Source organism: Camelina sativa, chromosome 16 (genome assembly GCF_030686135.1).
Source record: "Camelina sativa cultivar CO46 ecotype springtype chromosome 16, ASM3068613v1".
Taxonomy (NCBI): domain Eukaryota; kingdom Viridiplantae; phylum Streptophyta; class Magnoliopsida; order Brassicales; family Brassicaceae; genus Camelina; species Camelina sativa.
In genome coordinates this window covers 28584015-28609800 of record NC_141895.1, presented here as the reverse complement: position 1 = coordinate 28609800, position 25786 = coordinate 28584015, and the positions used below count along the sequence as shown (strand labels likewise).

The following is a 25786-nucleotide window of genomic DNA, read 5'->3' as shown; positions in this document are numbered from 1 at the left end:
ACGCATAAAAAGAAAAACCACCACAAAATTATTTCCATGTCACACATCACTAACATGTTTCCATTTAAAACGATAAACTAGTTCTTTTAATCAAACTTGTATAACCCAACTAAAAAAAACAAACGACGTCTGAGATTCTCATTTATATTCTATTACATAATGTTAGGCATCAAACTAAATCTTCTATGTGCTTACTTAGTTAACGAGGGGAGATTTGCAACAGCATCCCTGGATTTTCTCAACACCGACTTGGCTTCTTCGCTCTTCTCGAGCTCAAGCAAAGATACAATCTCAGCTTTGAAATCTACTTCCACGGGATGAAACGACGAGACCATGCTATACAGTTCAATCAACTCCAGTAGGCATGTGGAAGCAGCTACATGAAACTGAGGTTTTAGGTAAAAAAAACATTCAATTAGAATATAGTTTAAAGACAAGATAGATAGCTTGTGAGATTATTACAACAATCATACAGTTTTCTCAATCATCACATTCTGGTCGTGCAAATGATAGAATGAAGATAGTCAACGATTCCAATATGCAAACCTTTGGTAGGTGGAATCTTGTTGAATAAAATTGCATAGTTGATTCAAATGTTTTGTTAGACGAAAGGGTTAGACCAGACGTGGTTGAACCCAGTCCTGTACTCTGTCTAAACAACGGTTCTTTCCTTCTAGAAAAACACTCAAAAAGCATGATAAACTAACTTGAGAAGTAAACTAACTCTAAATGCAAGTAAACTAGACATAATCAAGCTACCCTAAATAAAAACCTAATAAGGACATCAACTTTCATCAACAGTGAAGATCTCTTACATAAAAAACGAATACCAAAATCACGAAATTTGTTTCAATTTTCAATCCGTGCAGACTGTCATGGGAATTGAATACAAACCAGAATAGAACATACCTGCGCTATCTTCACTGTGTGTATGCATTCCAGTAGTTTAGGAACTAGTGAGTGATATAACTGAAACGCAAGCACAACACTTATTTTGCAGTTAAAATTATACATGCATGGGGTAGTAACTGAGTTCAAACTATGTACCTCATGAACGAATTTTGTTGCATCACTAGGTAAAAGGTCATCCATGGAGTCATTCCAAAGACTCTGAAACTTTGAAGAAAGCTTTCCCACACATGAAATTCCAGACATTTTTACTGCTCACGAAAGATAGATTGGTTAAGGTAATTAAAAGTTTATTGAAAGATTAAGTGAGAGAAGAAACCAGTACCAGTCCACAGAAAACCAGGTGATAAGGAAATTAGAAGAACATGAATCAAATCTGCTTTCTGACTAAGAATGTCATCTATGGTTGCCACTTGGATGCAAGACTTGACGCATTCCATAATTTTTTCAAGGGGGACATGTCCGTCTTCTCCATTTTCTGATTCTGAAAACAAAATATAGACTGTTTAGAGTACTGAGACAATTCTGACGGTACAGGACCTATCTCTTATATGAGCTTTTCAATGAGGTAAGGGATTTTCATTTCCTTGATCAACTTGCGATTTATTATTAAAAAAGCAATGGTTGACGAGCATCTGACTATTTCTACCTCAATTGTCCTAATCTAAGTTATTAATCACCCAGCTAAATGAGAGAAAAACACAAAAACTAACAGTTACTACTCAACATAGTATCCGATGTGACCCAACAAAAATGATGCAAAAGTGTTATCAATCGAAGCATAGGACGCATGGGATTGTATAGTAGTCGTGTAACAACCTGTTTTGACAGCATCACTTGCTGGCTGGACTTGAGTGCTCGTTTTGACGGCAGCAGTACTACACATCTCATACAACATCGGGAAAACAGCATGGAAAAACTCTGGATCGCCAAAAGCTATTATGACCTGATAAATATAATCATAATATTCAAAGATCCACTATGCTGTGCAAGAACTGCACTATTAGCAGATTTAGATATCATGATCGATCTCTTAAATTTTGCATAGTACGCCGCCACTAGTCATTTACTTACCTTCTCCAGACAAGAAAAGGCTGACTCGCGATACTTCTTGACTTTCTTTTTGCATGCAGAACAGATAAGACTCAAGATGGTAGTGGGAGTTGTTGGGTCCTCCTTAGTTATTGCTTCGTGGCAAGCGACTGAAAGAGCACCAAGGGCATCCAAAAGAGCATCCTTTCCCTGCAATCATAAGTATTGATTTGAAATACTAGTGCAACAAAAGTGCATCTTACATACACCAGCTCTATCCATCCACAGGGACGGGAAAATAAATATTAGAGCTGCAGCTCTTAGTGGAGCAACAAAAATAGAACTCTCCAATTTAATCTTTCTGCTGCTGCAATATCTCACTTAACTTTTTTGTGAACCTTTAAGGAATAGGAAAACGAAAATAAATATTAGAATGAAAGAACCTGTCTCACCTCCCATAAACGTCCAGGAATTTCATTGACAAGACATTGCAGCAATCTCTTGTGGTGCGGCGATAATGAATCACCCAAGACTTCAGTTAGTTTGCAAATTGCCTTACCAGACTGAAAACAAGTTTAAATCTTCTATAAGTACACCAGCTGAAATACCAATTAGTACAACGAAGAGAGAAAACTGGCATGAGAAAGATAATTTACCTTCTTTTTGCTTGCCCATGAGGATGATGTGATGCTCTCGCAAATATGATTCACAATTTCTTGCAGAAACAACTGCAGTGTGACCCTTTCACCACTTGTGATGTCTTCCCAAACCTCCTCAAAGAGACTTGAAATCTGTTTTTCATCCTCAAATCTGAAATTTATAATCACTATCAGCTTCTCAACTACTAACAAATAGAAGGTAAGATTTTGATTATATAATGAGCTTTTGCATCGAGGGAAAGGTTTTAAAGATGGTACAGAAACATCAGCCAAATATTCTCTGGATCTTTGAAAGAGAAAAAAGATACCATGTGCCCCAAATTGCAAAATACTCTCTGGATCTTATTTGGGGATGGTATTGAACATGGGAGTTATAAATTTACGGCAATAATTTGCTGATCTTTTTTAAGACTAATATCAGTTATTATTAGGTATTATGCTCATTGTGCAAAATATCTCACATGGATCAGGCTCAGAAGTATGCAGTTACAATGGTTTACCTGGAAATAAATATAGCTGGAACAATCGCTGACTGATGACTGCTCATTATATCAGAAGCTGTAGATGAGAAGCTTTTGAAAAGACTCGCACAAGCGATCTGAGAGCTTCTATCACCAGAGTGCAGAGCTGCAGTTTCTTCGATTAAGCTTTGAGCTTGAGAGGGGCTAGAATACTTCAATACAATGCCACAAGCACTTGAAAAAGCACGTTTTGCAGCAGAACTTTTCTCCTCCTTGGCAACAGGAAACAAAAGTCTTAGCAGCATTCCAGTGAATGGTTTTATCTCAGTACCAACTTTCTGAACTAGCAAGGAGATGAAGCTGGCAACACCAACTCTGTTAAGAAAAATGAAAAATTAAAAAAATATCAATATCTACAAAACTACAACTGATTACGTGAAATAAAAGACACAACTCCAACACCACACTAAAAGCAGTTAGACTATTCCATTGAGGCAGTCTGCATTCATGAAGATGGAAAAGAAGGTATGGAATTGCATTACTTATTTTGAACCAATCAAATAGTAGTAGTTAGACGAGTCCATTGAGGCAGTCTGAGTTCATGAAGATGGGTGAAAAGGTAATAAGGTATGGAATTACGTCACTAATATTAAACTAATTGAATGGTTAAAGTTATTTAGTCTACCTTATTTGAACTCAGTTTTCTCAGGAACTCTTTACAAGCCATAACAAAAAACATTTAGGAAATTAAATAGGGGATATGATTATTTTCGTGTGTTCAGATGGCAGAGACGGGACACTGGTCCAAAAATGGCTTAAATCATATGACATCATTTTTGAATGCAATCAATTTGACAAGGCATTGGTCCCAAGTTTTCTTACCTCTATCAAATTCTGTAATAAACTTAACAATAGTACCGGCCAAAACCCAAAGAAATAGTGTCAAGTAAAAGTTGTAGATGGATTAGTTCGTTACCAATAGAAGGTTTTACATAACTGACCTTGTATTGAGGCCAACACCACCCCGAACAAGTTGCGTGAGACGAGGAATCAACTGATCAAGTGATTCAATATCCACTATATTAATACACAGATCAAGAGTTTCCCACATTGGAGAGCCTTTCGAGATTGAAATTCGTAAATTTTCAAGTTTCTCGGTTTCTATGCCAATATTGGCAGCATGCAACTGAAACATGAAAAAGTTAAATTTAATACGATTTCGGGACAAGGTGAAGATTCAAACTGAAGTTGCTGACAGTAAATGATACCTCAACATAGTTAAGTCCTTGGTCTTCAAGACTAGACAAACTTTCCAACATACAGCAAACTAAGTCTGACAAATGTGGACGGAGGGCAACTCCAGCACCCTGCAAAGGGAAACAAATAGCACAAAATCACTTGAAAAGGATCATAAATATTTCCCTGGAGCACATTCAGTTGACCAAAACTAGCAAGTAAGTTTAACATGTTATGTGATGCATAACAAGTACAGAAAAATGCAATCATATACAATTCAAATTGATTTAGCGTTTCTTGTTTGGAGTTAAACTAAAAGAACATAGCACATGAAAAAACTTTAAGATGCTAGTTTGTTTAATTAACATTCAGCTCATATCTGTCCTCCTAGCCAAAAGGATTAGAAACAGACAACACAAGGTTAGTTTCTACAGTCCGGATTTACTGATTACTCAACTGTATTGAAATAAAATAAAATATACCACTACCAAAGTCACAAGAATAATCTCTGAGAAGAAGGCATGATATGGAAATATACCATTACCAGGAAACAAATTGGTCATATATGAGCACAACTCTCTTAGATCATCAATCTACCAAAGTAAGGCTAACCTTTGCAAGCTTCATAACAACTCCAATTGAAGCCTTACGTACACTGTCCACTTTACTCATTATTCCTTCAGAAAGCAAAAAAGGAAGAACAATATCCATTGCTTGTTTTGCATCTGATAGTTCAGTAAGCGTGACATCACCGATCCTTATCGTTAAGGATGTCACAGCACGACATAACTTATCACCAGCATTTCTCACAGTCTCTTTAATGTCATCCATTGCACGGAATGCAGCTATCCATAGTTTTTTCAAATGCTCCCTGACCTTTATTTACATAAGTGCATGAAATAAGAATACCAATTAGAAAATCTGATAGAACAACAATGTTTACAAACAAGAAAGAAACAACCAGGAGGCTGGGTGAATATATATGCTATACTTCACTACAAGCTGGTTCTAGAACCCGGCAGGTATGTAAATTGATATACGAAAAGAATTAACATCATCTAAAAACCAGAACTAGTGTTTAAGATATGGAGTCTAACTTCATACATGCAACAGGAAATTTCATTTAAATTTTCTATCAGAAACGAAGATCCCACCTGGTCAAATTTCCGACCTTGAATTATATCAGCAAGGGCCAAACAGGATGCCTCACGAGAGCGCCAAAGCCGTGAACCACATTGTACTAGCAAATCATCGAAGATGTGATTCAAATGTTCATCAACAGCTTTCTTAGGGTCTTGTATCAGTGCTTTCCAAATGTGTGCCATTGCATCCTGCCAAGATTACATGAAAAGTAGCAATTACTAAAAGAAGTAAACAAACGCACCCTTTGCGACCTTTTATGACGAGATGAACCCGCCAGGTAGGAATAAGTGATATCACTCATATAGCTATATTTTTGGGTGGTGAAACATTATTTATCTTCAAATAAAAACTGAGGAACTTTATTCACTTAATAAAAATAAATAAATAAATGTACTGGACCGAAAGCGATTTATGCAGCTTGTAGAAGTGCAACTGGTAAATATTTCTCCTGTAAAACTAAAAAAAATCTACTGATTAAAGAAAAATGCTTTTCAATGCTAGAAATGGTGTCACTCAGTTCAGTTTAACAAGCCAATGTTTAGTCGCGAGACTAGTGATGAATATATAGCTTGGATATGCTGACACATCATCATTATGCAAAATAGAATAACAGCACAGACTGAACCATGGAATTATGAGCATTTCAGGATGAATAGGTCCCCTAATTGAATATACGCCAGATAGTAACAGGTCAATATTCCGAAAACGTAGTAATCCTACCTGCACATTTTTGTCAGGATCATATTGATAACGAATCAACCTCGGAATCAACAGTCGCAAATGTGGTCGAAGAGCATCTCCTGCTTGTTTGGCTATCTTGGAGAACCCAAAAGCAGCTCCTCTCTTTGAGTTAAGAGAAGCTTGGTGATTGGCTAAGTCCATAAATTTGTAAATTAAATCAGGTTGCCCCATTTCATTTGCAAGATTACAAAGCTCCTTGTAAGTGCTAATCTTCCCTCCAGTGGGACTCTCACCGATGGTTCCCTCTTGAAACACTTCAGAATCCTCAACAAGCTGAAAAACAAAAAACTACTTGAGGAACAAATACAAAAACTGAAGAACCAGAAAGAAGAACCCAGATGGATAGATTTTACCTTTATAGCTCGTTTTCTTTTGCTTGTGCCAGTTAGAGTATTTACCAGAGCATCTACTAGGTTTTTCTTCATTGATGCATCACCAAGTTCATAGATGATGCTCATGCCCTGGGATGCCAGCTCCTGTGTAAGTTCATTCTGGTCGCCTAACAAATGTGAGAAAGCCTCCTGCGAAAAATATTTTAGTTAAGCAGCAGTTTGTACAAGCTTCTACCAATTGTGGAGTTGACAATATAGCACAAGATGGTCATGGGGCTTTTCTAATAAAATAGTATTTGAGATAACAATCCCAGGGTATCATAGATGGCTCCAAATGGGTAATACATCTAAATTAACTGGAATGATAATGTGCTTAATTTTCCTTATTGTTGTGATGGTGCAGGGGTGGTTACAGCAGCAAAGAAGCTTCCTGTTACCGCTTGCTAACCTGGATTTTAGGAAGCATTAGTTGGATTGATGACTGTTGGCCACAGTACATGGTCAAAGACAGCATCCACACAGTTCCAGCACATCGTTCATCCTTCCTGCTATTATACAGAAGAGTATTAAAGAGTTTTCCAGTAATTGTTTCTCTGGTTATAGTACGATTATCTTCCTCGGCATCAATTTTGGCATCAGACAAAGATTTAACTTCTTTCATCAAAAAATTTGAGTCCGTCGAAAGAGAAGTGTAATTAGTTTTCAGAATCATATCAGCAGTAACTGGTACACCACCCCAGAGGAAAGATAACGCCTCACCCACGGCAAACAAAATTTCTTCAGCCTGGTCAACAACAAATATACAAATTTAGAGGTTTACTCCGTTCTGCTTGAACTCTTCCGGATCGAATAAAACGGACAGAGGGAAGTGGCTTTGCGAACAATATTAACAAACCCACCTTTGACCGTGAAAGACTAAATAAAAGATCAAGCGCTATTTTCAAGTGCGAAGATGACGTTTCATTTAAACAGAGATGTCCAAGAGATAGAGCAATCTTCTGAATTGATTTTATATCATCACCAGAGAGCAGCTTGCTCAATCTTTCTTGCAGAACTTCCAGCACTTGAGTCCCTGATAGAGCAAGTCAATCAACTGAAAACTCGCATAATACATGTTACAGACAGGCTCTTGGAATAAACTGACCTGGACTAGAATCATTAACAAGAAGAGGTAATGCGCCACAAATGCCAATATGACCCAGAGCTTCCATAGCAACAGAAGCCAGTGGTGCAGTCTCTAAGTTAACGACATCCACCAAACATTTAACAGCATTTTGAGTAACTGCTTCAGAGACCTGCTTCACGCAAAATCCTAATCATGATACTAGAAAATATCAAAAATATGTAGCCAATTCAAAAACAGATGTAAAAATGTGTTAAGCTGGAATGTGATTTAACATTAACACATACGATTTAGCCCACGATTGGTGGGTGTCAATATTTGTAGACAGAGAAGTGCAGAGTATCAATAAATTATCACATTGGACTGACATCGCTAAAAAGGAGGCCAAGATGAACCAAGACACCTGAGGTGTGACGTATCGGGTTTCAGCATTAGCTATTTTATTGATCTCAAGCAAATTTTTAAGGGTGGATATGGAGAGAACAAGAGACAAAAAAGGGACATCACCTCCATAATTGTTTAGTTAATTCAAAGGCAAGAAATGTCTTTTTTACTTTCTTTTTCAAATGACTTATTACTATGTGAAGCAAGCTACCTCCTTTTTCAAAAATGATCCTAACCAAAAGAGCTTTAAGTATGTGAGTTGGCATGTCCAAGTAACTAAATAGTCAAGAATAGGCAGTAACTGTATCTGGATGTCATATCACAAGCTAATTAAGATGCAATATAATAAGGGAGACATGCAGCATTCAGATTCCTAGAACCAAGGATACCACCATACTTTTGCTACAGCAATCATACACATAAGATTATAAGAAAAAAAACCATAACAACTTACAGCAGGCATTCTATGTAAACAGTGTGCTGAAACAAATCCTATAGCGCATAATCCCCCATGCTGTGCCTCAAACCTAAGAAAGCAAGAGGTTAGCTCTAAGAATCCTGTGGCCAGAAGCCTTGTTTGTAATACAGAGTCTAAAAGAAGAGCTCAACACCTTAACTTCTGCGGTTGGGAAATTGAAGATACCAATTCAGAAAGCAAGGAACATGATTCAGCATCAGAAAGAGCACAGGATGCCATTCCGAGTAATCGCGATACAGATTCACGAGTACTCAAGTCTGTATGACTAAGCAGACCCCTTAGCCACATAATTTTTCGGGAAAAGTAAACTTCAACCATCTTCTTGCAAAGAAAAAAAAGGAAGATCGGAGGATTAACTTAAAAGAGATTTGAACTGCTACAGAAAACGGGACAAATTAAAAGAATAAAGATCTATTTTAGAAAGCATACCTCCGGAAGGTAAGAGCCAACTGAAACCAATGCTTTAGAAGCACAGGCATGAAGTTCAGCCGAGCCTTCGAATGCCAAGGAATGTTCTAACAACAAACACATTTTTTGTGCCGAATCCAAAAAATCAGTCCCTACTGCCTGGGTATTGCTCTCCTCCATCTCTAACTCAAAACACTTCACTAAAAACTTTATCATGACAAGATATACTTGTGAGGGAAAGAGAAGCTTCTGGCTTCTCATTTCTGAAGAATCTATCAGTTTTGGCTGTTGCTTAAGAATGTACCCCAGCATCTCAACAAATTTTGGATATTTATGGTCATGATTAGAGACTATAGTGCGACCTTCTTCTTTCAGAAAGAGTCCTTCGAGTGCTATTTCCCTGAAAGTAGAAAAAATGAATAAATACACATCGCTTCAGTAAATAACAAGAACCAGAAACAAATGACGCAGTGAAGATTTATATCATGATGGATTCACGGAAGAGGTTTTGTGTAAGTATGAAAGTCATTTCTTATTGTCACCGGGGTTTTGGTAGTCCATCAAGTCTAACCTAAGATAGATTGAATTGAACTCACAAATGCGCTACAAAGTTAGAAGGAATAGATCCCATTAGAGGATTGTATACCCTCCACTGGACAAAACTCAAACACTTTGATCCTCCATTCGTGTGTTGGTTGCCAGGGCTTTTTCATGTGTTGGTTTTGAATTAAGCTTTAATATATCATAAAATATGTGTACCCATAGGGCGAAACAATTCGAGGAAATAAACTAAATTCAAGAGCGTTTTCCGGAAACAGTCAACATGCCGCAATTGAACATGCCACAATCACAAGACTAGCAATAAAATCCGATAAACTCCAATACCTTATATCTAGCTTCGGATCTGCTGCGCTCAGCATGCAAATGTAGAGACTTGGACAATGTTGTGAATTATACAAAGAAGTCGCCCATCGCAAAGCACAAAAGCGAGCTTCATTTTGTTCCTGCTCAATATATAAGGCATAAAGTAAAGATACTATAGATTTTATAAACCCCTGATTATTTTGGTAACAAAATTAATTGAAATAGTATACAAAAAGAAGCAAAACACACGCAAAAAAAAAAATATTCTAAGCGGCGCAAATAAGCGAAAAAGTATACATACCGCCAGAGAATTTGCTAGCAGAAGCACTTCCAAATCTCTGAGAATATTCTCTGGAGAGTCCTAAAGAAATGAATACCAATACTGACATGGTGAGCACCAAAAGGAATGCAAAAAAAAACATGAAAGCTTAAGGACCAAAATAGAAAATGAAATGACAATTTGTCGATATATAATGTTAAAGTAGCACACCTTGTATGCAGCAGCAAGAGAAATTATTGCCTCCTGGATGGTTGAACGAAGAGATTGGGTTTCTAACTTCAGCGCATCAAAAAGACGAACAGCCATTTCAGTCTTTTCTCTGAAAGTTAAGTTTACAACAAACAAAATGCCTGTTAAATGACAGCAAAACGCAAGATAGGCATAGGGCACAGAAGAGAGAAGCCCTTACCTAAAAAGCTGAGGTAAACGTTGTGCAAGTAAACCAATAGCTTGAAAAGAAAATGTTTTGGTCTCCCTCGACAGAGCATCTGTAGGAAAGCATGAAACATAACTACTTAAATTCTCATTTATACACTTGCATAAGGAAATCGAGACTTTTTTTACTATCAAAAAACCCAACCTGTTTCTGAACCTGTGAAACCATCAAGCATTTTTAGAATAGCATTCAGTATAACAGGTCCCATAAGTTTCAATTGATCTATCTTCCCCTGCATTTTAAACAAGTCCAGTGATGTAAGCATAAAATACTCAGAAACAAAGACTTTCAACACCAAAAAAAAAGAGAGAAAAGGCCACTGTTGATATGGTCCTTCGTCTAAGATTGACTTGAGCGAAAATAATTTGAGTTATTTCCACAAAAAAAAATATATATAAAAATATTTTGCGCTCATACTGTCTGCTATTACACAAAACAAACATAAATGCAGGCTGAAGTATAGAAAAGAATATCTTTACATGCTTGAAAACCCACACGGTGAACTCCATTCCCATTTGCTTTAGCCTTAAGGTTGTTCCAGTTCCTGTCCCATCAAAACAAGGTCGATAGCAAAAACACCAAGTAATCAACAAGAAAATAAATGAAGAACCCAATTCATAGAGAGAAGGTAGTTTAATTATTCTTTTAACTGCACCAAGAAACTAAGAAATTCCCTGATTCTTCATAATTGAATCTTCATGAAAGTTAGATATGAACAAGCCAAATGATTATTCTTACAATAGTCAAAACACATACCACATTACATTTACTTTTTCTTAGAAGCTTACAATGTCTGCCACGCAACCTAACTGTATAAACTGGATTGACTATAAGAAACTATCTACAAAGAAACCATAACCAAACTGACATACACACTGACCATGATCACAGAAAGAGTTTACCATTATACAGTTCAGTTTAAAGTATGTCATATGTTAAACCAACATACCATACATGCAGCCAAATATGCACTGCAATGTTGCAGGAAAACTATTTGCAGCTGCGATAGAACGACAGAAACCAGACATGAGCTTCATTTTCAAGGATGCATTTGCTGGAGCTACATTATGTTCCGGAGTAACATTTTCAGTGCCTGTAGTGCCTGCATGCATATCAAATTGATGACAGGTAATTTGGCATGGACAAAGGAAGAAAAATAAAATACCCAAACACGCGAAGAAACCCAGATCTCCCAACATTTAAACGAATCTGTTTTAACATCAGACATGGCAAATGTGCAATAGTTTGCATACTAAGTGGGTCTAGTTATATCATCCACAAGTAGCAGAAGAAACTTATTTGCATCTATTTAAAGTAGCAGAAGACATAGACTTGATTCTAGATGCTAGAAATGGGTTAAGTAATATCATTGTTAATTATTCTTAGAATATAAATGATTTGAGTGACCAAAAATCTTATCAAAATGTTTTTAAAAACAAAGATTACGTACCATTGAATAGCAAGAACAGTCTGTTTATCAACTTGGGATCATCCATATTTGTTCCAGAAGCTATCTTTTTTAGAAGATCTTCCCCTCTCTTAGCTACAGGTTCTTGACTTGAATGAATTTTCACCAAAAAATCCATACCGACTCTCAGAGACATGAATAGTAGATGTAAAGTGCAAGAAGGCTAGTGACAAAATGGTATTTCATAACATGTGATAGAAACAAAGCATGTCATGCGGCGAAAACACAAAGCTTACCTATCTACTGATGCAGCAATATACAATGGATATACGGATTCACCAGGTAGGTCCATGGTTCCAATGACATTCAAGATCCCCAACTGCTTAAGAAATTGATCAATTTTTAGAAAATGGTAGTTCTTAGTGACCAACATATAGCTTGGCAGCTATAGAAAACCAAGAGATAAATTTGAAGTTATATAACAGACCTTTCGTCTAGTAAGCATGTCCCCTTTTAACGCTTGCTTTCCCATTATACGATTAACTTGAAAAACTGAAAGCCCAGGAGAAGGTCCACCTCTGAATTAGAAGGCCGAACAACTCTTATTAGATGCAATGATAACAAAAGAAGGTCGAACAGTGCTCAAAAAATGGTCTCCATACCCTTGAGAAGATGGTTGATACAAAAGCATATGAAGGCAAAAATCCAGAAACAATTCTTTATCCTGAGAAGCAATCAGAGATCTATACTTCGCAGCGACATCATCACTGATCTTGCTTGCATGACATTCTCCAATGACCTGGAAACAAACCAGTTAAAATTTGAGGATATTGTTTGGCCAATTCTTTTTTGAAGTGAAAATAGATTTTTAAAATTGTCATCTATCCAAGTGAAACCACTAATAAAGCTGCCAATGGTCTTCTCTTACGTTTTATAATAGTGTAGATCACCAGATATTGTTCCCCACATAGAACATTTAAGACTAGCACTATATGCAGCACTAACCACATAACGGAAGAACTCCATCAAATAGAGAAAAAAATGCAAAACGATCACACAAAAAAGGGCATGAAGACAAACTAAAGCAAACATATTGTCTTTTGTCATCTAGGTAGTAATGCATAACAATTCGAACAACTAAAGAAGAAAAAAAGATGTAAATAGTGGTCATAGAATAGATATCCAATTTCACACTAAAGGAGGAGCTGAGAGACCACCTTAATAGCAATTCTCAGAATGATCTCTTGGTGCTGCTTAGGAAGCTTTGAAACGTTCTCCAGCGTATTAGGTGCAATTTCCTCCCGTTCCTATTAAAGCAAAACAGTAAAATCAGTCCTCTCATTTCCACAATATCAACAAGCAAAAGGAAAACCCCAACAACAAAACAAATAAGATAGAACCAAACCTTTGCAGGAGCTCTTTCAAAAGCCATCTCAACATAGACGATAGCAAAGTTCCTAACCATAGGAGCAGCAGCAGGATCGGTATACAATTTCCATAAAGCCAACAAAGGCAAACCAATTTCAAGCTGATGCTTCACTCTCTTGTTAACATGACTCAATATCTCAAGAACCTGACAATTGAAATCAAAAACCCACTGAGACTTAAAAGTTCACAATTTCTATTAACTCTAGAATTCGAAATTAGTTGTAAATCTCAAACTTGCCTTGTTACGAACAAGGGGAGATTGAGAAGACAGAGAAGATATGGTAAGAGGAAGGAGGTTAGAGACTAGGGATTCGAGCTTGGAGTCGTCGCAAAGAGCGAGTCTCGTCAGCATCCGATCGAGCATTTCATCCAATTCACCGTCCGATTTGGAGACTAACGAAGACGAAGATGCCATAGCTAATCTACGCATTTGTTGAGTTGCAGAGATTTATCAATTTGCTTCTTTGCTTCTCTTTTTATTATGCTTTTTCTTCTTATTTTAGTCTCACCCGTCTTGCCGGACAAGAGAACTAAGGCTGATACAAAACGACAACGTATCGTCGTTTGCCTATAGTACTAAGTAGTACTAGTACTAAGTAAAAAGAAGATTCCCCTAGGCATATCGGGCCAACGTCTCCCAAGGCCTCAACCACAGCCCAGCTATAAGCCTGGATATGCAATTTGTTAAACCAGTTTTTTCTTTAACATCTGTTAAACCAGTTTATTACTAAAAAAATTTCTTTAAAATTTTATATGTTTGACGTAGGATTTTAATCTGGATTAATAAAATAAGGGAAATAAATCAAGAAAAAAAAGGTTTAGATTTGGTTAAGTTTTATAGTAAAAACATGCAATTATATGGTGAGTTATAAGTCTTATAATGTGTGACATATCTTACTTGCATTTATTTAATGGATTCATACTTTTTATCAAGAGAAATACTGAAATATCATTATCTATCTTTAAAATCCTACATCATATCATTTCTAAAGTATTTTAGTTTTGACTAGTTTGACTAGTTTTGAAAGATCACACTAAAATAAGTCAATTCCATTGCATATTGAGAATATATTTTTTTGAAAAAAAAACATAAAAAATCAATTATAAATTTTAGTTAAATTAATTTTTAAATAAATCAGAATATTCATTATTCTCATTATAATCTTTTTCACCATCAGATGAATTTTATAAATTTAATTTCTTGATTTGCAATATTGTGATGGCTCTCTTATATCCCTCATAAATTTGCTATGGTCTATGGATTATATTTTCGTACACCGTCACAAATTAGCGATGAATATGTAAAAAAAAAGAAAAAATTCTTACAAAAATCTCACAAATTTATCGTAACTTTGTGGCTGATTTGCGAAAAGCCGAGAACGCATTCTCTTGCAAAATTGCAAGGATTTTGCTAAGAATATGATATTTGTGAAGATGTTTTGCAATTTTCACCAAAAATTTGTGAGAAGTTATTATTTTCACAAATTTTACTAGTTAATTTGTTGTTTTCTTGTAGTAGTAAATATATAGATTACAACTTATAACACGTGATCATTTTGATCTATTTAAATTATTTTGTTTTTTTGAGTTACGTATTTGTGCCTGAGGAAAAGATTGTAAATAAAGTGATGGGTTTTGATTTGGTGTGAATCCACTAATTGAAAAATGCATGAAAACGAAGAAATCGATTATCAAATTGCAAAGCTTATAGACTTCAACGAAACATTTTGGCTTTAAATAAATGTATATCGAACATCCTATCTTCGTAGAGGATGCGAGTGAGTCATCTAGTGTTTCCTATTGAAAAGTACATTACAGTCTCACCAAACTAGTCTAATTTTTAATGTCATCATTTGAATTGTTAAAGATTTGGTTAGGACAATAATAAAATCTCGTTGCAGTTAATCACACAAAAGAGAGAGAGAGAAGAAAAAAAATAAAATAACATGTTTTTTCCCAAACAGAATCCGTGACCGCCGTGAGATTTTTAAGTTTCAGACAAACAACAAACAAGTACGACAAAGACACGCATCAACCGGAGTTGAAAATTATGAAACAATTTATTACCTAAACCAGAAAACTATTATTTTATTTAGAAATAAAAAGAAAAAAGGAAATAGAGAGAAAAAAACATTGTTTCCACCAAAGCCACAATTTTTTCACGGTCTTCTTTGCTTTTTGGTAAAGCTAATGCTTACGACTCTATCAAACTTCACTTTTTCCTTCTGCTCAGACCAAATCTTCTTCTTCTTCTTCTTCTTCTTCTTCTTCTTCTTCCTTCTGTTTCCGAAGACCTTCTCGTATTCGATTTCAACGCAAACATTTGTCTGATCCATCAATCGGATTCGGGTAAAGAAGTCTTTAGATTTGTTCTCTTCAACTTCATTGCCTAATATTTCTGGCATTGTTCGGATTATTACAGTGTATTGTGTTCTGATTTTGGATTTCAAAGTTCTTTAAATTTGACTCTCAATTTCTAACTTCTTTGAAATTTGTTACTAAATTGGTAAGCTTTGTTAGCAACTCTTTATTTGGTAATCTAGGGTTTTGACTTCCTCCAAATCTTTATTTGTATTACGATGACTTTCTTCAATGTGTGTTGAATCAATCTATTGTTATCTCCAACATTGGTATGAGTTTCTTTGTTTGCTATTGAAGAATCAATGTTATTGTTTTTTGGTATTTCTGATTTTGTGGATTTTCTCAAGGACAGATCTGTGAGCACATTGGAGTATACTTACTACTAGTTAGACATCTACTGGAATTTTCTGTCTTTTTAAATTTTTAATCTTTTGTTTTGTCTAAATTCCTTCAAGTCTAAGCATTTTCCTTTTTTTTTTGGTTTATAACCAGACACAGATGACAAGGGTTACCCGCGATTTCCGGGATTCATTGCAGAGAGATGGTGTTCCAGCAGTATCAGCAGATGTGAAATTTGCTTCAAGTAGATTTCCTAATTATAGAATTGGGGCTAATGATCAGATATTTGATGTGAAAGATGACCCTAAAGTGCTATCAATGAAAGAGGTTGTTGCGCGTGAGACAGCACAGCTTATGGACCAGCAAAAACGTTTGTCTGTTCGTGACCTTGCCAATAAATTTGAGAAGGGTTTGGCTGCAGCTGCTAAGCTATCCGAGGAGGTCTGATATATTATCCTTATTTTAATGTTTGGTATCTTTCTACTCAGCTTTGTTTTTCTGTTGGTTCTTATATGTGCCTTCTTTTAAGGCTAATTTGGTTGGGAATGAATGCAGGCAAAACTCAAAGAAGCAACTTCCTTGGAGAAACATGTTCTATTAAAGAAACTTCGAGATGCACTGGAGTCTCTCAGAGGACGTGTGGCAGGTAGGAACAAGGATGATGTAGAGGAAGCCATTGCCATGGTTAGTCTTTTATAGTCATTTCCTTGTATAGTTCTGGTACTTTATGTGGTGATATCTATAGCCACTAGCCTTTCTAAAAAAACAATTTTTTTCCCTTTCCAGTATTGTTTTCTTAAATTGTCTCACAATCCCACCACCAACATTTTTTCCGTGTTCCTTTATTTCTTAAGTATGTTTGGAATTTGTAAATTCTGCTAGGTTGAAGCTCTGGCTGTTCAGTTAACCCAGCGAGAAGGAGAGCTGTTCATAGAAAAAGCGGAAGTGAAGAAGCTGGCGTCTTTTTTAAAGCAGGTAAAACATGCTCTTTGAGACGTTGATGTGTTTTTTCATTTCTCGTATTACTGGAGGTGAATAGTTAGAAGATGTCTATTTCATTTTCCACCTGAAACAACCAAGTCCTGTGAAAATAGCAAATATGTTTTAGTCCACGGCTTAATACCATTCAGGTTTTGTTAGTCCTTAAGGTAGCCAGATAGATAAGAGAGAGCTGGTCCCTTTTGTTTTCATGTAAGTAGTTTATTTTCTATTATTTTTGATTAAGAAGTAAGAACTATGATGTAATTCTTTACTGACTCTTTCATTTCAGTTTCTTGATTTATTTTCTCATTTTTATTATTCTTCTGTTTTCGGTAGTAAAATTAGTAAATTACTCGCTGGACTGGTTTAATAAATATGCAAATGTGTTTTAATTTTATTGCTGATTAGTGGGTAGCATTCTTTAACTAGGCCTCAGAGGATGCTAAGAAACTTGTCGATGAGGAAAGAGCTTTTGCGCGTGCTGAGATTGAAAGTGCTAGAGCAGCTGTACAAAGAGTGGAAGAAGCCCTGCGAGAACATGGGCAGATGTCCCGGGCCTCTGGGAAACAGGTATGTAGTGATGGCTTCTACCATGATCTAGTAAATGTCTTATGCTTATAATGTTGATTCATGTACCATAGGAGATCTCTCCAGCTTATCCATGTAAACCAGCTCATTGTTCCATTTTCTTGTCAAGTATATAACACATGTAAACACAGTATTGTTTACTCTATTATATCAGGACATGGAAGACTTAATGAAGGAAGTTCAAGAAGCTAGGCGGATTAAAATGCTGCATCAGCCAAGCAGGGTAGGTAGATAAGAAGTGGTTTATTTGTGGGATTTAAATGGCTTGATCTGTCTATCTAAGTCAATGTTTCTATAGTATCTTATATTGTTTTTAAAGGTCAAATCATATGCGTTGTTTTAGGTAATGGACATGGAGTATGAGCTTCGAGCACTGAGGAATCAGCTTGCAGAAAAATCTAAACATTTTCTTCAACTACAAAAGAAGGTTGGTTGGATTTATATTACATACACATATATTTTAGTGCATTCCAGGTCCTTTTGATTGTGCTAACTTCTATATGAGCGCATTTGTGACTGTATGCTGTTGACAAACAGATGGATTCTCATACTAAATTACATTTTTCTATTATTCAGCTCGCAATGTGCAGAAAGAGCGAGGAAAACATATCCCTTATATATGAAATAGATGGCACCGAAGCTCTAGGTTCTTGTTTGCGAGTCAGAACTTGCTCCAATGATGCTCCTGATCTTTCCAAGTGTATGATCCAATGGTACCGATCATCTTCTGGTGGCAGCAAGAAGGAGCTTATATCAGGTCCACTCACCTTTCCCATTTTTTGCTTTCTTTGACTAAATTGTGTAATTTATCCATGTAATATATGGTTCCATAAATGGTGAGCTTTTTCCTAATTGAATTCAAGTTTTTAAAAGGTTCTAATTCTTTTCTGAGAGCTTGTCGATTACATATTAGATTGTTATTAGCATCTGATGATTTCGGAATCAGGAACAATTTTTGCTCATATTGCTGATGTAATTAGAACCAAATCAAGTTGGAGATTGTTCTACTCGTTGAGGACAGATAATTTATAACTGTATTCCTTTCTCAGGTGCCACAAAATCAGTTTACGCTCCCGAGCCTTTTGATGTTGGACGTGTCTTGCATGCAGATATCACTTACGTTAGCCGTTTGCTTTCATTATCCACAGTTGGAAAGATTGATCCAGGTTCATTGTTATGTTATAAAGGGTTCTTGTTTATGTCAGCATGATATAATGTTTTGTGTAGGTTGTGTTGATTTCATCATTACTAGATGATTCAACGAACTTAACAAAGTCTTGATTTCGTGCAGCTGCTGGATTGGGTAGCTATGTGGAGGCTTTAGTACGCAAACACGATGTTGATTTTAATGTAAGGTTTCTCTAGTGCTAAATCTTAATACATATATGTATATTATACGCAGGGATGTCTCAGGCTTATATGTAACAGTTCCCCTTATTGTAATTGACAGGTAGTTGTGACCCAAATGAGTGGGGAAGACCATACATCAGAATCTATCCACTTGTTTCACGTTGGTAAAATGAGGATAAAACTTTGCAAGGGAAAGACAGTGATTGCAAAAGAATACTACTCTAGTGCAATGCAGGTAAGCATACTCTTTTGCCTCACAAAGTGTCATATTTTGTTCAGTGTTACACGGTGAGACCTTAAATGTCATAAATTTCGGTGAGACCTTAAATATCATAATCTTCGGTGAGACCTTAAATATCATAATCTTTGATGATCATATTGAGTAGCTATGTGGAGTGAGAGGAGGTGGAAACGCTGCACCTCAGGCATTGTATTGGCAAGCGAAGAAAGGGGTGTCCTTTGTGATAGCTTTTGAGTCTGAGAGAGAAAGAAACGCTGCGATCATGCTTGCACGAAGATTCGCTTGTGATTGTAATGTAAGTATAACAAAGATGAAGTTAGAAACTATGGTTTTGTAGAAAGAGGTGTTGATGTAAGTATGAAACTGATGGGTTGCAGGTGACCCTTGCGGGACCAGATGACAGAACAGAGACGGGTCAAAGCCCATGAAGAAGGGCTCTTAACTAAGTTGTGACTTTTATAGTATCCGTAAGAGCTTTTTTTGTTGTGTAGTTTATATAGGGTTTAGGCATTTGTTTGAATTGTACTTCTGTTGTGTGTAAAGATATCGAATCAATGAAGTAAGAGGTGATGGTGAATCTATATGTAACGGGTGGCTTGTGTTTGTTTATTCATTTGTTTTATGGCGTTTCTTACTTGTCTTTGAATGTAACGTATATCTTGCTTTTTTGTTTCAATCTTCTGTATGACTAACACTCAATCTTCTGTATGACTAACACTCAAACCACACAAGGTTCTGACTTCTTTTATTTAAAACCACACAAATTAGGATTGTAAGTCATCAATAAAACCAAACCTTATCAACCAAAATCCTGCAAAGACCTGAAACAATTGTGAAATGTGATTCTAGAAAATCTGCTTCTCAATATTATACGTTCCAACAATGTTTGGAAAGGTCTCATAACACTAGAAATGTGACAAAAGGATTAACAGTATCTTTATTATAAGATAATAACAGTCAACCTTAATCAGAGAAATCCAAGAGACACTTAAGATAAACGAAAAAACCACACATACAAAAAAAACTTGTCCATGATCATCATTCTTTTTAACAGATCTCACAGAGATTCGAAAACTACATCAAACCAAAACAGAAGGCAAGAAAAACATAGGGAGATCATTACAGCTACATGATCAACAAAAAACTAGGGTTTTGTTTCTTAATTCTTCATGAACAAGAAACGGATTAGTCTTCGAGGGAAGAAAGAAGAGCAACTTCAGCGTTTTCTGAGACGGAGTGTTTCTTGAACACTGCAGTTAGTGTACTCTCTGAAGCCGAGTCCCTTAACTTCATCAGCATTTCCGCATGCTCCCTGAAACCAAACCATTGTTAATTCATGACCGCAATAATGAAATAGATCAATAACATAAAGCAGAGATTATTTAGATTGGACTAGCTTACATAATCTCATCTTCCAAGTAGCCAGTGTGATGTTTCAAGGTCTCAGTCCAAACAGGCGTCTTTCCAAGGGTTTGACGCGCAGCATAAACCGCTGATGCAGCCAGCATCGATGGACGGTTTAAGACAACTAAAGGATACTTCATAAGTCCCAGCTCAGCCAAGTAGAACACCAGTTTCTCCATCTCAATGTTACATGGAACCGAAGCTTTAACATAGCGACCAAGGAACACATAAGGAGTTGGAACAGTGATGTACCATTCAACTTTTCCTAAGATGGATTTCTCCATAGCCAAAACCTGTTTCCTGCTATAGGCATTGTCGGAGATACAGACGAAGTCATTAACCTCAGGAGCCCAAATCTCTTCATACTTGCAAGCTATAAGCATAGCACCTAGTCCCAACAGCTGAAGCTCTCTTCTAGGAACCACAGCCAAAGATAGAAATCGATCAACAAGGTTAATGGTTAGGTAAAGCGTCTCTGGCATCAACTCAAACTTCCTGTGAACGTCTACAAGCCAATCGATCAGAATGGATCTCATCTTCTGGTTAATCTCAGGCTGTGATCCTATATAGTCTTTGATTCCCCCTTCCTCTTCTACAGTCTTGTAATACTTGAAGATGTCATCTACGTATTCCACAGCAGCAAGTTCGTTGTCAGCATCCACAGCATCAATATCAATCACAGGATCCTCCTCCTCCTTTACGTTATCTTTCACTCCGCTCGCAGTCGCAGCAGCCTTGCTTCGTGCTCTTAAGGTTGCGGTAAAAGTCTTGGTTCCTCTTGTATGAGTTCTTCTGCTAAAATGCGGTTTGCAGCTTTTCTCGTTTTCATCAGGGCTAATGACAATAACAACCTCAGCCTTTGTCTGCTGTGGTTTCGCCTTCTTCGCAACGTCCTGAGATGATAAAATACTTCTATGAATGAGTTGTAAATTTGGGGGAAAACAGAACATGATCAAAGAACGAAAGAGGATGTTTAAAAATCTCACCTTTCCGGTTACAACATCACGAGCAGTGACAAGATTCCCAATGTCTCCAAGAACTTTTCGGTTTTGTCTCCCATGTCCCGCAACATTCTTCGTTTTGATTTCGCCTATAGCACAACACAAACCCATCAGTAGTTTTACAAAAATAATCACTTTTTTTTTTTGTTTATGTAAACGAACAGAAACTCAAAAGTCTCATCACATCAAAACCCACGCAATTGCAAGAAACTTAAAAGGAAACGGAAAAAAAAAATTAGATTAAAAGATGTAACAGATCAATCGATCAAGATCCATAAAAAATTGAAACAATCTGTAATCAAGAAACCACTTAATTGCAAGAAATCGAAGACAAAAATCAAAGAAAACATTAACCAAAATCTAAATTAATGGGTATAAAAACCTGCCAATCCGCGCTGATGAGGAAGATCAGAGACTCTAGACGCCATTACTGAACCTTGTTGTGGTTGTTGTTGTTGTTCTTCTTCGGTGATCTGAAGCAACGCTCCTCCAATACTCGTTAACAGAGATGAAAAGAAACCCCGGAGACGACTCTTTCCCGTCCCGGCTTCAACCCAATTAGACGCCACTCTCTCTGATTCAAAACTCTCTTTTTCGATTCTCTCTCTGATAAAAGTAAAAAAACAAAACCCTAACTTTTTCTCGATCGTGAAGATTTGTGATTGAGAGAAGAAGGGCACAGTTTTCTTTTAAATAAAGGGGAAATAAAAAAAATAAATTTCTCTCTCTCTAACGGTCATGTTTTTTGTTGAAATCGAATTGACCGTTGGTTTAACTTTTGATTGAGATCTAACGGTTTTAAATGAGCGATGGTCATACAAAATGTTACTTCTAGCCGTTGGAGACGAGGAGAGGAGCCTTTTTAGTTTTTAAGGACGTGTGGAGCGGACGTTTTTATTTTTAAGAATAAACGTAACAAATTTGCAAAAAGTAAAGGTAAAATAGATTACACTAAAAAAAGTCCAATCACTGCGTCACTTAGATTACACAACAAAAAAAGTCCAATCACTACATCCTAAGTTGAGAAAAATGTCATTTAAACCATTAACTTTTTTTTTGTAAAAATAAAAAATAAAGTTTCAAATTTTGGCCATTTAAATTATGAACTTTTTCATAAGTCATTTAAAATATTTTATATGTCATTTAAACCATAAACTTTCAACTTTTTGACATGCTTCCTCACAATATTGTAAATTGAACAAATTTTCTTTTAATCTCAAACTACAAGGTAATAAATGGGAGAGTAAATAACGAATACAAATAAACCATCAACCTTGTCTACAATGAGAAATCTTCCTCTATGGAAACAAAAGTGATGTGCCAAAAATAGAATTTTGATTTGGGTCAAATACGTAGCTATAAAATCTTACCAACGAAATTCGATTTGTGGCTATATTGGTCCCACTCGATACAGATCTGAGTAATTTGGGAGATCAAACTCTTATGCTATCAAAAGATGGGGATTTGGGAAACCAAATTTTCAATTTTCTGATAAACATAAGAAAAGTTAGCAATTTAATTAGCTTGTTAGCTATTTAATTCACCGTAAACAAAATTTATGTTTTTTTCGACACTTTTGATACTTTTATTTTGGAATTTTTATGACATTTTATTAAAACCATGATTTTAGAGTATTTGATGGGATTTAGAAAATTTGGAATTTTGATAAATTTTAGAGAAGTTGATATGATTTATGGTAAAATTCTTTCAAATTTCACCTAAAACTATGAGATTTGAATTTCTATATTTTTAACTAAACAAATCTTCTCAAATCCTCCAGAATCCCTAAAACTTGTTGAAATCCAAATTCACAAACTGTTTTGAATAGCAGTGGATTTTAAAATAGATTTTTAAATCATCAGTTCAATAACAGTGAATTTTATTGAAATTTTTAAAATTTAAGATTGAATAATATAGAATTTGTAAATTTTACACAAATTACTAAAAATGTGAAGTTGAATAATGTTTTGATGTTTTTGACGAGAAAACTAGTCAACTTTTTTTATTCAAGAAATACATTTATTAATGCTCATAATTTCTCTAACGTTCTTTTCTTACTACGGAAAATAAATATAAATCATTACTGTAATTTGATTAATGATTTGTCTCCACGATTCACCAAATCAAAATTTTCAACAAAATATGAACACATCTTTTTACTATCTCCTTTTAAGCTTAAAAATTGCAAAATTTGATCACATACGAAGAATGTCTTAATTAAGAACGTTTCCCCATGAAAACAAAATTTTCTTTTTTCATAAATGCCGAAATGTCAAATCATTCCCAATTCGATTCATTGCACTCGTAAGACTTTTGTAGATTGACGCTAAAGAACACATTCTAGATGAGAGAATTTTTAACACGTGTTGGAGATAAACACAAGATGAAATCTATCTCTAGTGTATAAAAGATTAGTCACTCAAGATTCTCTACTTTAGCCACTGTGAACCACACAAAAGCAAAAATAATGGAGCACCACAAGGTAAGAGGAAACGGCGTAGACATCCATGTGGCGATCCAAGGCCCTTCCGATGGTCCTATAGTTCTCCTCCTCCATGGCTTCCCTGAGCTTTGGTACTCATGGCGTCACCAGATCCCCGGACTCGCCGCTCGTGGCTACCGAGCCGTTGCTCCTGACCTACGTGGTTACGGTGACTCCGATGCTCCTACTGAGATCTCTTCCTACACTTGCTTCAACATCGTAGGTGACATGATCGCTGTCATATCCGCCTTAACCTCTTCCGAGGATGAGAAGGTGTTTGTGGTTGGACATGACTGGGGAGCTCTCATCGCTTGGTACTTATGTCTCTTCCGACCTGATAAAATCAGAGCTTTGGTCAACCTTAGCGTTCCCTTCTCTTTCCGCCCAACCGATCCCTCGGTGAAGCCCGTTGATCGCTTGCGTGCTTTCTACGGCGATGATTACTACGTCTGTAGGTTTCAGGTTCGTTCTTTACTCTTTCTTCCTTGCTAATTACTTGAAGTCAAAGAAATCTTTAGGTTATAGGGTTTGATTGGTGGAGTCTTGAGTGTAGGAGGTTGGAGATATTGAGGCTGAGATTGCAGAGGTTGGAACAGAGAGAGTTATGAAGAAGATACTCACTTACAGAACTCCTGCACCGCTTAATATACCGAAAGACAAAAGCTTTTGGGGATCGAAAGATGAAACTATACCTTTACCGTCTTGGCTAACGGAGGAAGATGTTGCTTACTTCGTCACCAAGTTTGAAGAGAAAGGCTTCTCTGGTCCAGTCAATTACTACCGTAATTTTAACCGGTAAGCTTTTGAACAAGACAAATTGTTATCCGGTCCCTATTGTTTAGGCAGAAGTGTCAATTGGGTTTTGTAATGGCAGGAACAATGAGCTGTTGGGTCCATGGGTAGGAAGCAAAATCCAGGTGCCTACAAAGTTTGTGATAGGGGACCTTGATCTGGTCTACTATATGCATGGTGTGAAGGAATACATAAACGGTCCAAAGTTTAAGGAAGATGTGCCTTTGCTCGAAGAGCCTGTGGTCATGGAAGGAGTGGCTCACTTCATTAACCAAGAGAAGCCTCAAGAGATTCTCCAAATTATCCTTGACTTCATCTCCAAATTCTAATCTTTGCTTTCCAGACTCTTGCAAGTTCCATAATAAGTTGAATTATGAGGATATCTCCTTAGTTATGGTTATCCCTGCGTTACTATAGTTGGATGCGTGCGAATAATGTGACATTATTCTAAGTTATAATAAGATAATGGTTTATATGACATTATTCTTATGTTTTTTTTTTTTTGGTTTTGTTTTGGATTTTAACTTTATTCAAAGTTATATGGTTAATTAGTACTTGGTAGTAGCGTGATGTGTTTGAATAAGACAGCCCGATCTTTTTCTTTTTTAGTTATACTAGGATATGGTTGATTAGTAGCTTCGTTGGTTTCACTGTTGATTTTTTTTTTACTCCTTGCTAACAACTAGAATTCCAAATAGTGACACTCTAAATTTGTTTTCAGATAAGTAGCCTACATTTCACATTAAATTACTTGTAGTGTATATATATATTTTCTCCACTTTTTGGACAATATGCTCTTGCAAATCGTCAACGAATTGAGCCGTCAATGATTCCTTGGACTCTTCTATCTCCAATGAGTTCATGAGCATCTCAAAATCATTCAACGGAAATACTAATGTAAGCTACACAACCAAGTAAAATCAAC

The 25786-nt window shown here is 36.2% G+C and overlaps 4 protein-coding genes across 7 annotated transcripts; 2 read left to right on the top strand and 2 right to left on the bottom strand.

Moving 5' to 3' along the window:
* Window positions 1-84: 84 nt before the first annotated feature.
* On the bottom strand, window positions 85-13894 carry LOC104754064 (uncharacterized). 4 transcript variants are annotated; one of them, XR_015583604.1, is made up of 35 exons: window positions 13561-13873; window positions 13300-13467; window positions 13112-13201; window positions 12557-12693; window positions 12382-12472; window positions 12191-12273; window positions 11937-12043; window positions 11436-11588; window positions 10966-11030; window positions 10631-10718; window positions 10460-10538; window positions 10261-10369; window positions 10072-10131; window positions 9792-9910; window positions 8928-9306; window positions 8632-8816; window positions 8475-8547; window positions 7658-7808; window positions 7413-7576; window positions 6962-7297; window positions 6535-6702; window positions 6161-6454; window positions 5452-5628; window positions 4715-5173; window positions 4330-4508; window positions 4063-4247; window positions 3101-3436; window positions 2598-2751; window positions 2394-2504; window positions 1984-2151; window positions 1729-1855; window positions 1235-1393; window positions 1048-1160; window positions 910-969; window positions 85-386 (listed from the first exon to the last, which is right to left on the bottom strand). XR_015583604.1 is itself a non-coding variant. In XM_087490065.1 (35 exons), the coding sequence occupies exons 1-35, from the start codon at window positions 13750-13752 to the stop codon at window positions 192-194; spliced, it is 5448 nt and encodes a 1815-aa protein (XP_087346191.1). In that variant the 5' UTR covers window positions 13753-13894; the 3' UTR covers window positions 85-191. The 4 variants fall into 4 exon arrangements, 3 of the variants coding, with proteins under 3 accessions (XP_087346191.1, XP_087346192.1, XP_087346193.1); XM_087490065.1 differs by having other exon boundaries at window positions 4330-4428; window positions 4910-5173; window positions 7413-7585; window positions 13561-13894; XM_087490066.1 differs by having other exon boundaries at window positions 4330-4428; window positions 4910-5173; window positions 13561-13884.
* A 1502-nt stretch (window positions 13895-15396) lies between these two features.
* LOC104752580 (stomatal closure-related actin-binding protein 1) lies at window positions 15397-19858 on the top strand. The gene is made up of 13 exons (XM_087491541.1): window positions 15397-15671; window positions 16176-16463; window positions 16578-16706; window positions 16905-16997; window positions 17433-17573; window positions 17746-17814; window positions 17935-18018; window positions 18168-18348; window positions 18641-18757; window positions 18883-18941; window positions 19042-19176; window positions 19328-19477; window positions 19560-19858. The coding sequence occupies exons 2-13, from the start codon at window positions 16182-16184 to the stop codon at window positions 19608-19610; spliced, it is 1491 nt and encodes a 496-aa protein (XP_087347667.1). The 5' UTR covers window positions 15397-15671; window positions 16176-16181; the 3' UTR covers window positions 19611-19858.
* A 236-nt stretch (window positions 19859-20094) lies between these two features.
* On the bottom strand, window positions 20095-22306 carry LOC104752579 (cyclin-B1-4-like). Its single transcript, XM_010474757.3, has 4 exons — window positions 21970-22306; window positions 21573-21676; window positions 20584-21479; window positions 20095-20494 (listed from the first exon to the last, which is right to left on the bottom strand). Exons 1-4 carry the CDS (start codon window positions 22013-22015, stop codon window positions 20368-20370), a joined length of 1173 nt encoding a protein of 390 aa, XP_010473059.1. The 5' UTR covers window positions 22016-22306; the 3' UTR covers window positions 20095-20367.
* A 1480-nt stretch (window positions 22307-23786) lies between these two features.
* LOC104703492 (epoxide hydrolase 2) lies at window positions 23787-25341 on the top strand. The gene is made up of 3 exons (XM_010474756.3): window positions 23787-24531; window positions 24623-24864; window positions 24944-25341. Exons 1-3 carry the CDS (start codon window positions 24055-24057, stop codon window positions 25188-25190), a joined length of 966 nt encoding a protein of 321 aa, XP_010473058.2. The 5' UTR covers window positions 23787-24054; the 3' UTR covers window positions 25191-25341.
* The last annotated feature ends 445 nt before the right edge of the window (window positions 25342-25786 follow it).

Excerpts from the sequence above, each read along its gene's own strand:
- LOC104754064 (XM_087490065.1), bottom strand. The coding sequence starts at position 13,752 with ATGCGTAGATTAGCTATGGCATCTTCGTCTTCGTTAGTCTCCAAATCG. Across the intron at positions 10,132-10,260 it reads CTCTTGCTGCTGCATACAAG|GACTCTCCAGAGAATATTCT; the intron begins GTGTGCTACTTT and ends TCATTTCTTTAG. Across the intron at positions 1,394-1,728 it reads AAGTGATGCTGTCAAAACAG|AATCAGAAAATGGAGAAGAC; the intron begins GTTGTTACACGA and ends TTTTGTTTTCAG.
- LOC104752580 (XM_087491541.1), top strand. The coding sequence starts at position 16,182 with ATGACAAGGGTTACCCGCGATTTCCGGGATTCATTGCAGAGAGATGGT. Across the intron at positions 18,349-18,640 it reads CAAGAAGGAGCTTATATCAG|GTGCCACAAAATCAGTTTAC; the intron begins GTCCACTCACCT and ends TTCCTTTCTCAG. Across the intron at positions 18,758-18,882 it reads AGTTGGAAAGATTGATCCAG|CTGCTGGATTGGGTAGCTAT; the intron begins GTTCATTGTTAT and ends GATTTCGTGCAG.
- LOC104752579 (XM_010474757.3), bottom strand. The coding sequence starts at position 22,015 with ATGGCGTCTAGAGTCTCTGATCTTCCTCATCAGCGCGGATTGGCAG. Across the intron at positions 21,677-21,969 it reads TCATCAGCGCGGATTGGCAG|GCGAAATCAAAACGAAGAAT; the intron begins GTTTTTATACCC and ends GTTGTGCTATAG. Across the intron at positions 20,495-20,583 it reads TACTTGGAAGATGAGATTAT|GGAGCATGCGGAAATGCTGA; the intron begins GTAAGCTAGTCC and ends GTTTGGTTTCAG.
- LOC104703492 (XM_010474756.3), top strand. The coding sequence starts at position 24,055 with ATGGAGCACCACAAGGTAAGAGGAAACGGCGTAGACATCCATGTGGCG. Across the intron at positions 24,532-24,622 it reads ACTACGTCTGTAGGTTTCAG|GAGGTTGGAGATATTGAGGC; the intron begins GTTCGTTCTTTA and ends TCTTGAGTGTAG. Across the intron at positions 24,865-24,943 it reads TACTACCGTAATTTTAACCG|GAACAATGAGCTGTTGGGTC; the intron begins GTAAGCTTTTGA and ends TTGTAATGGCAG.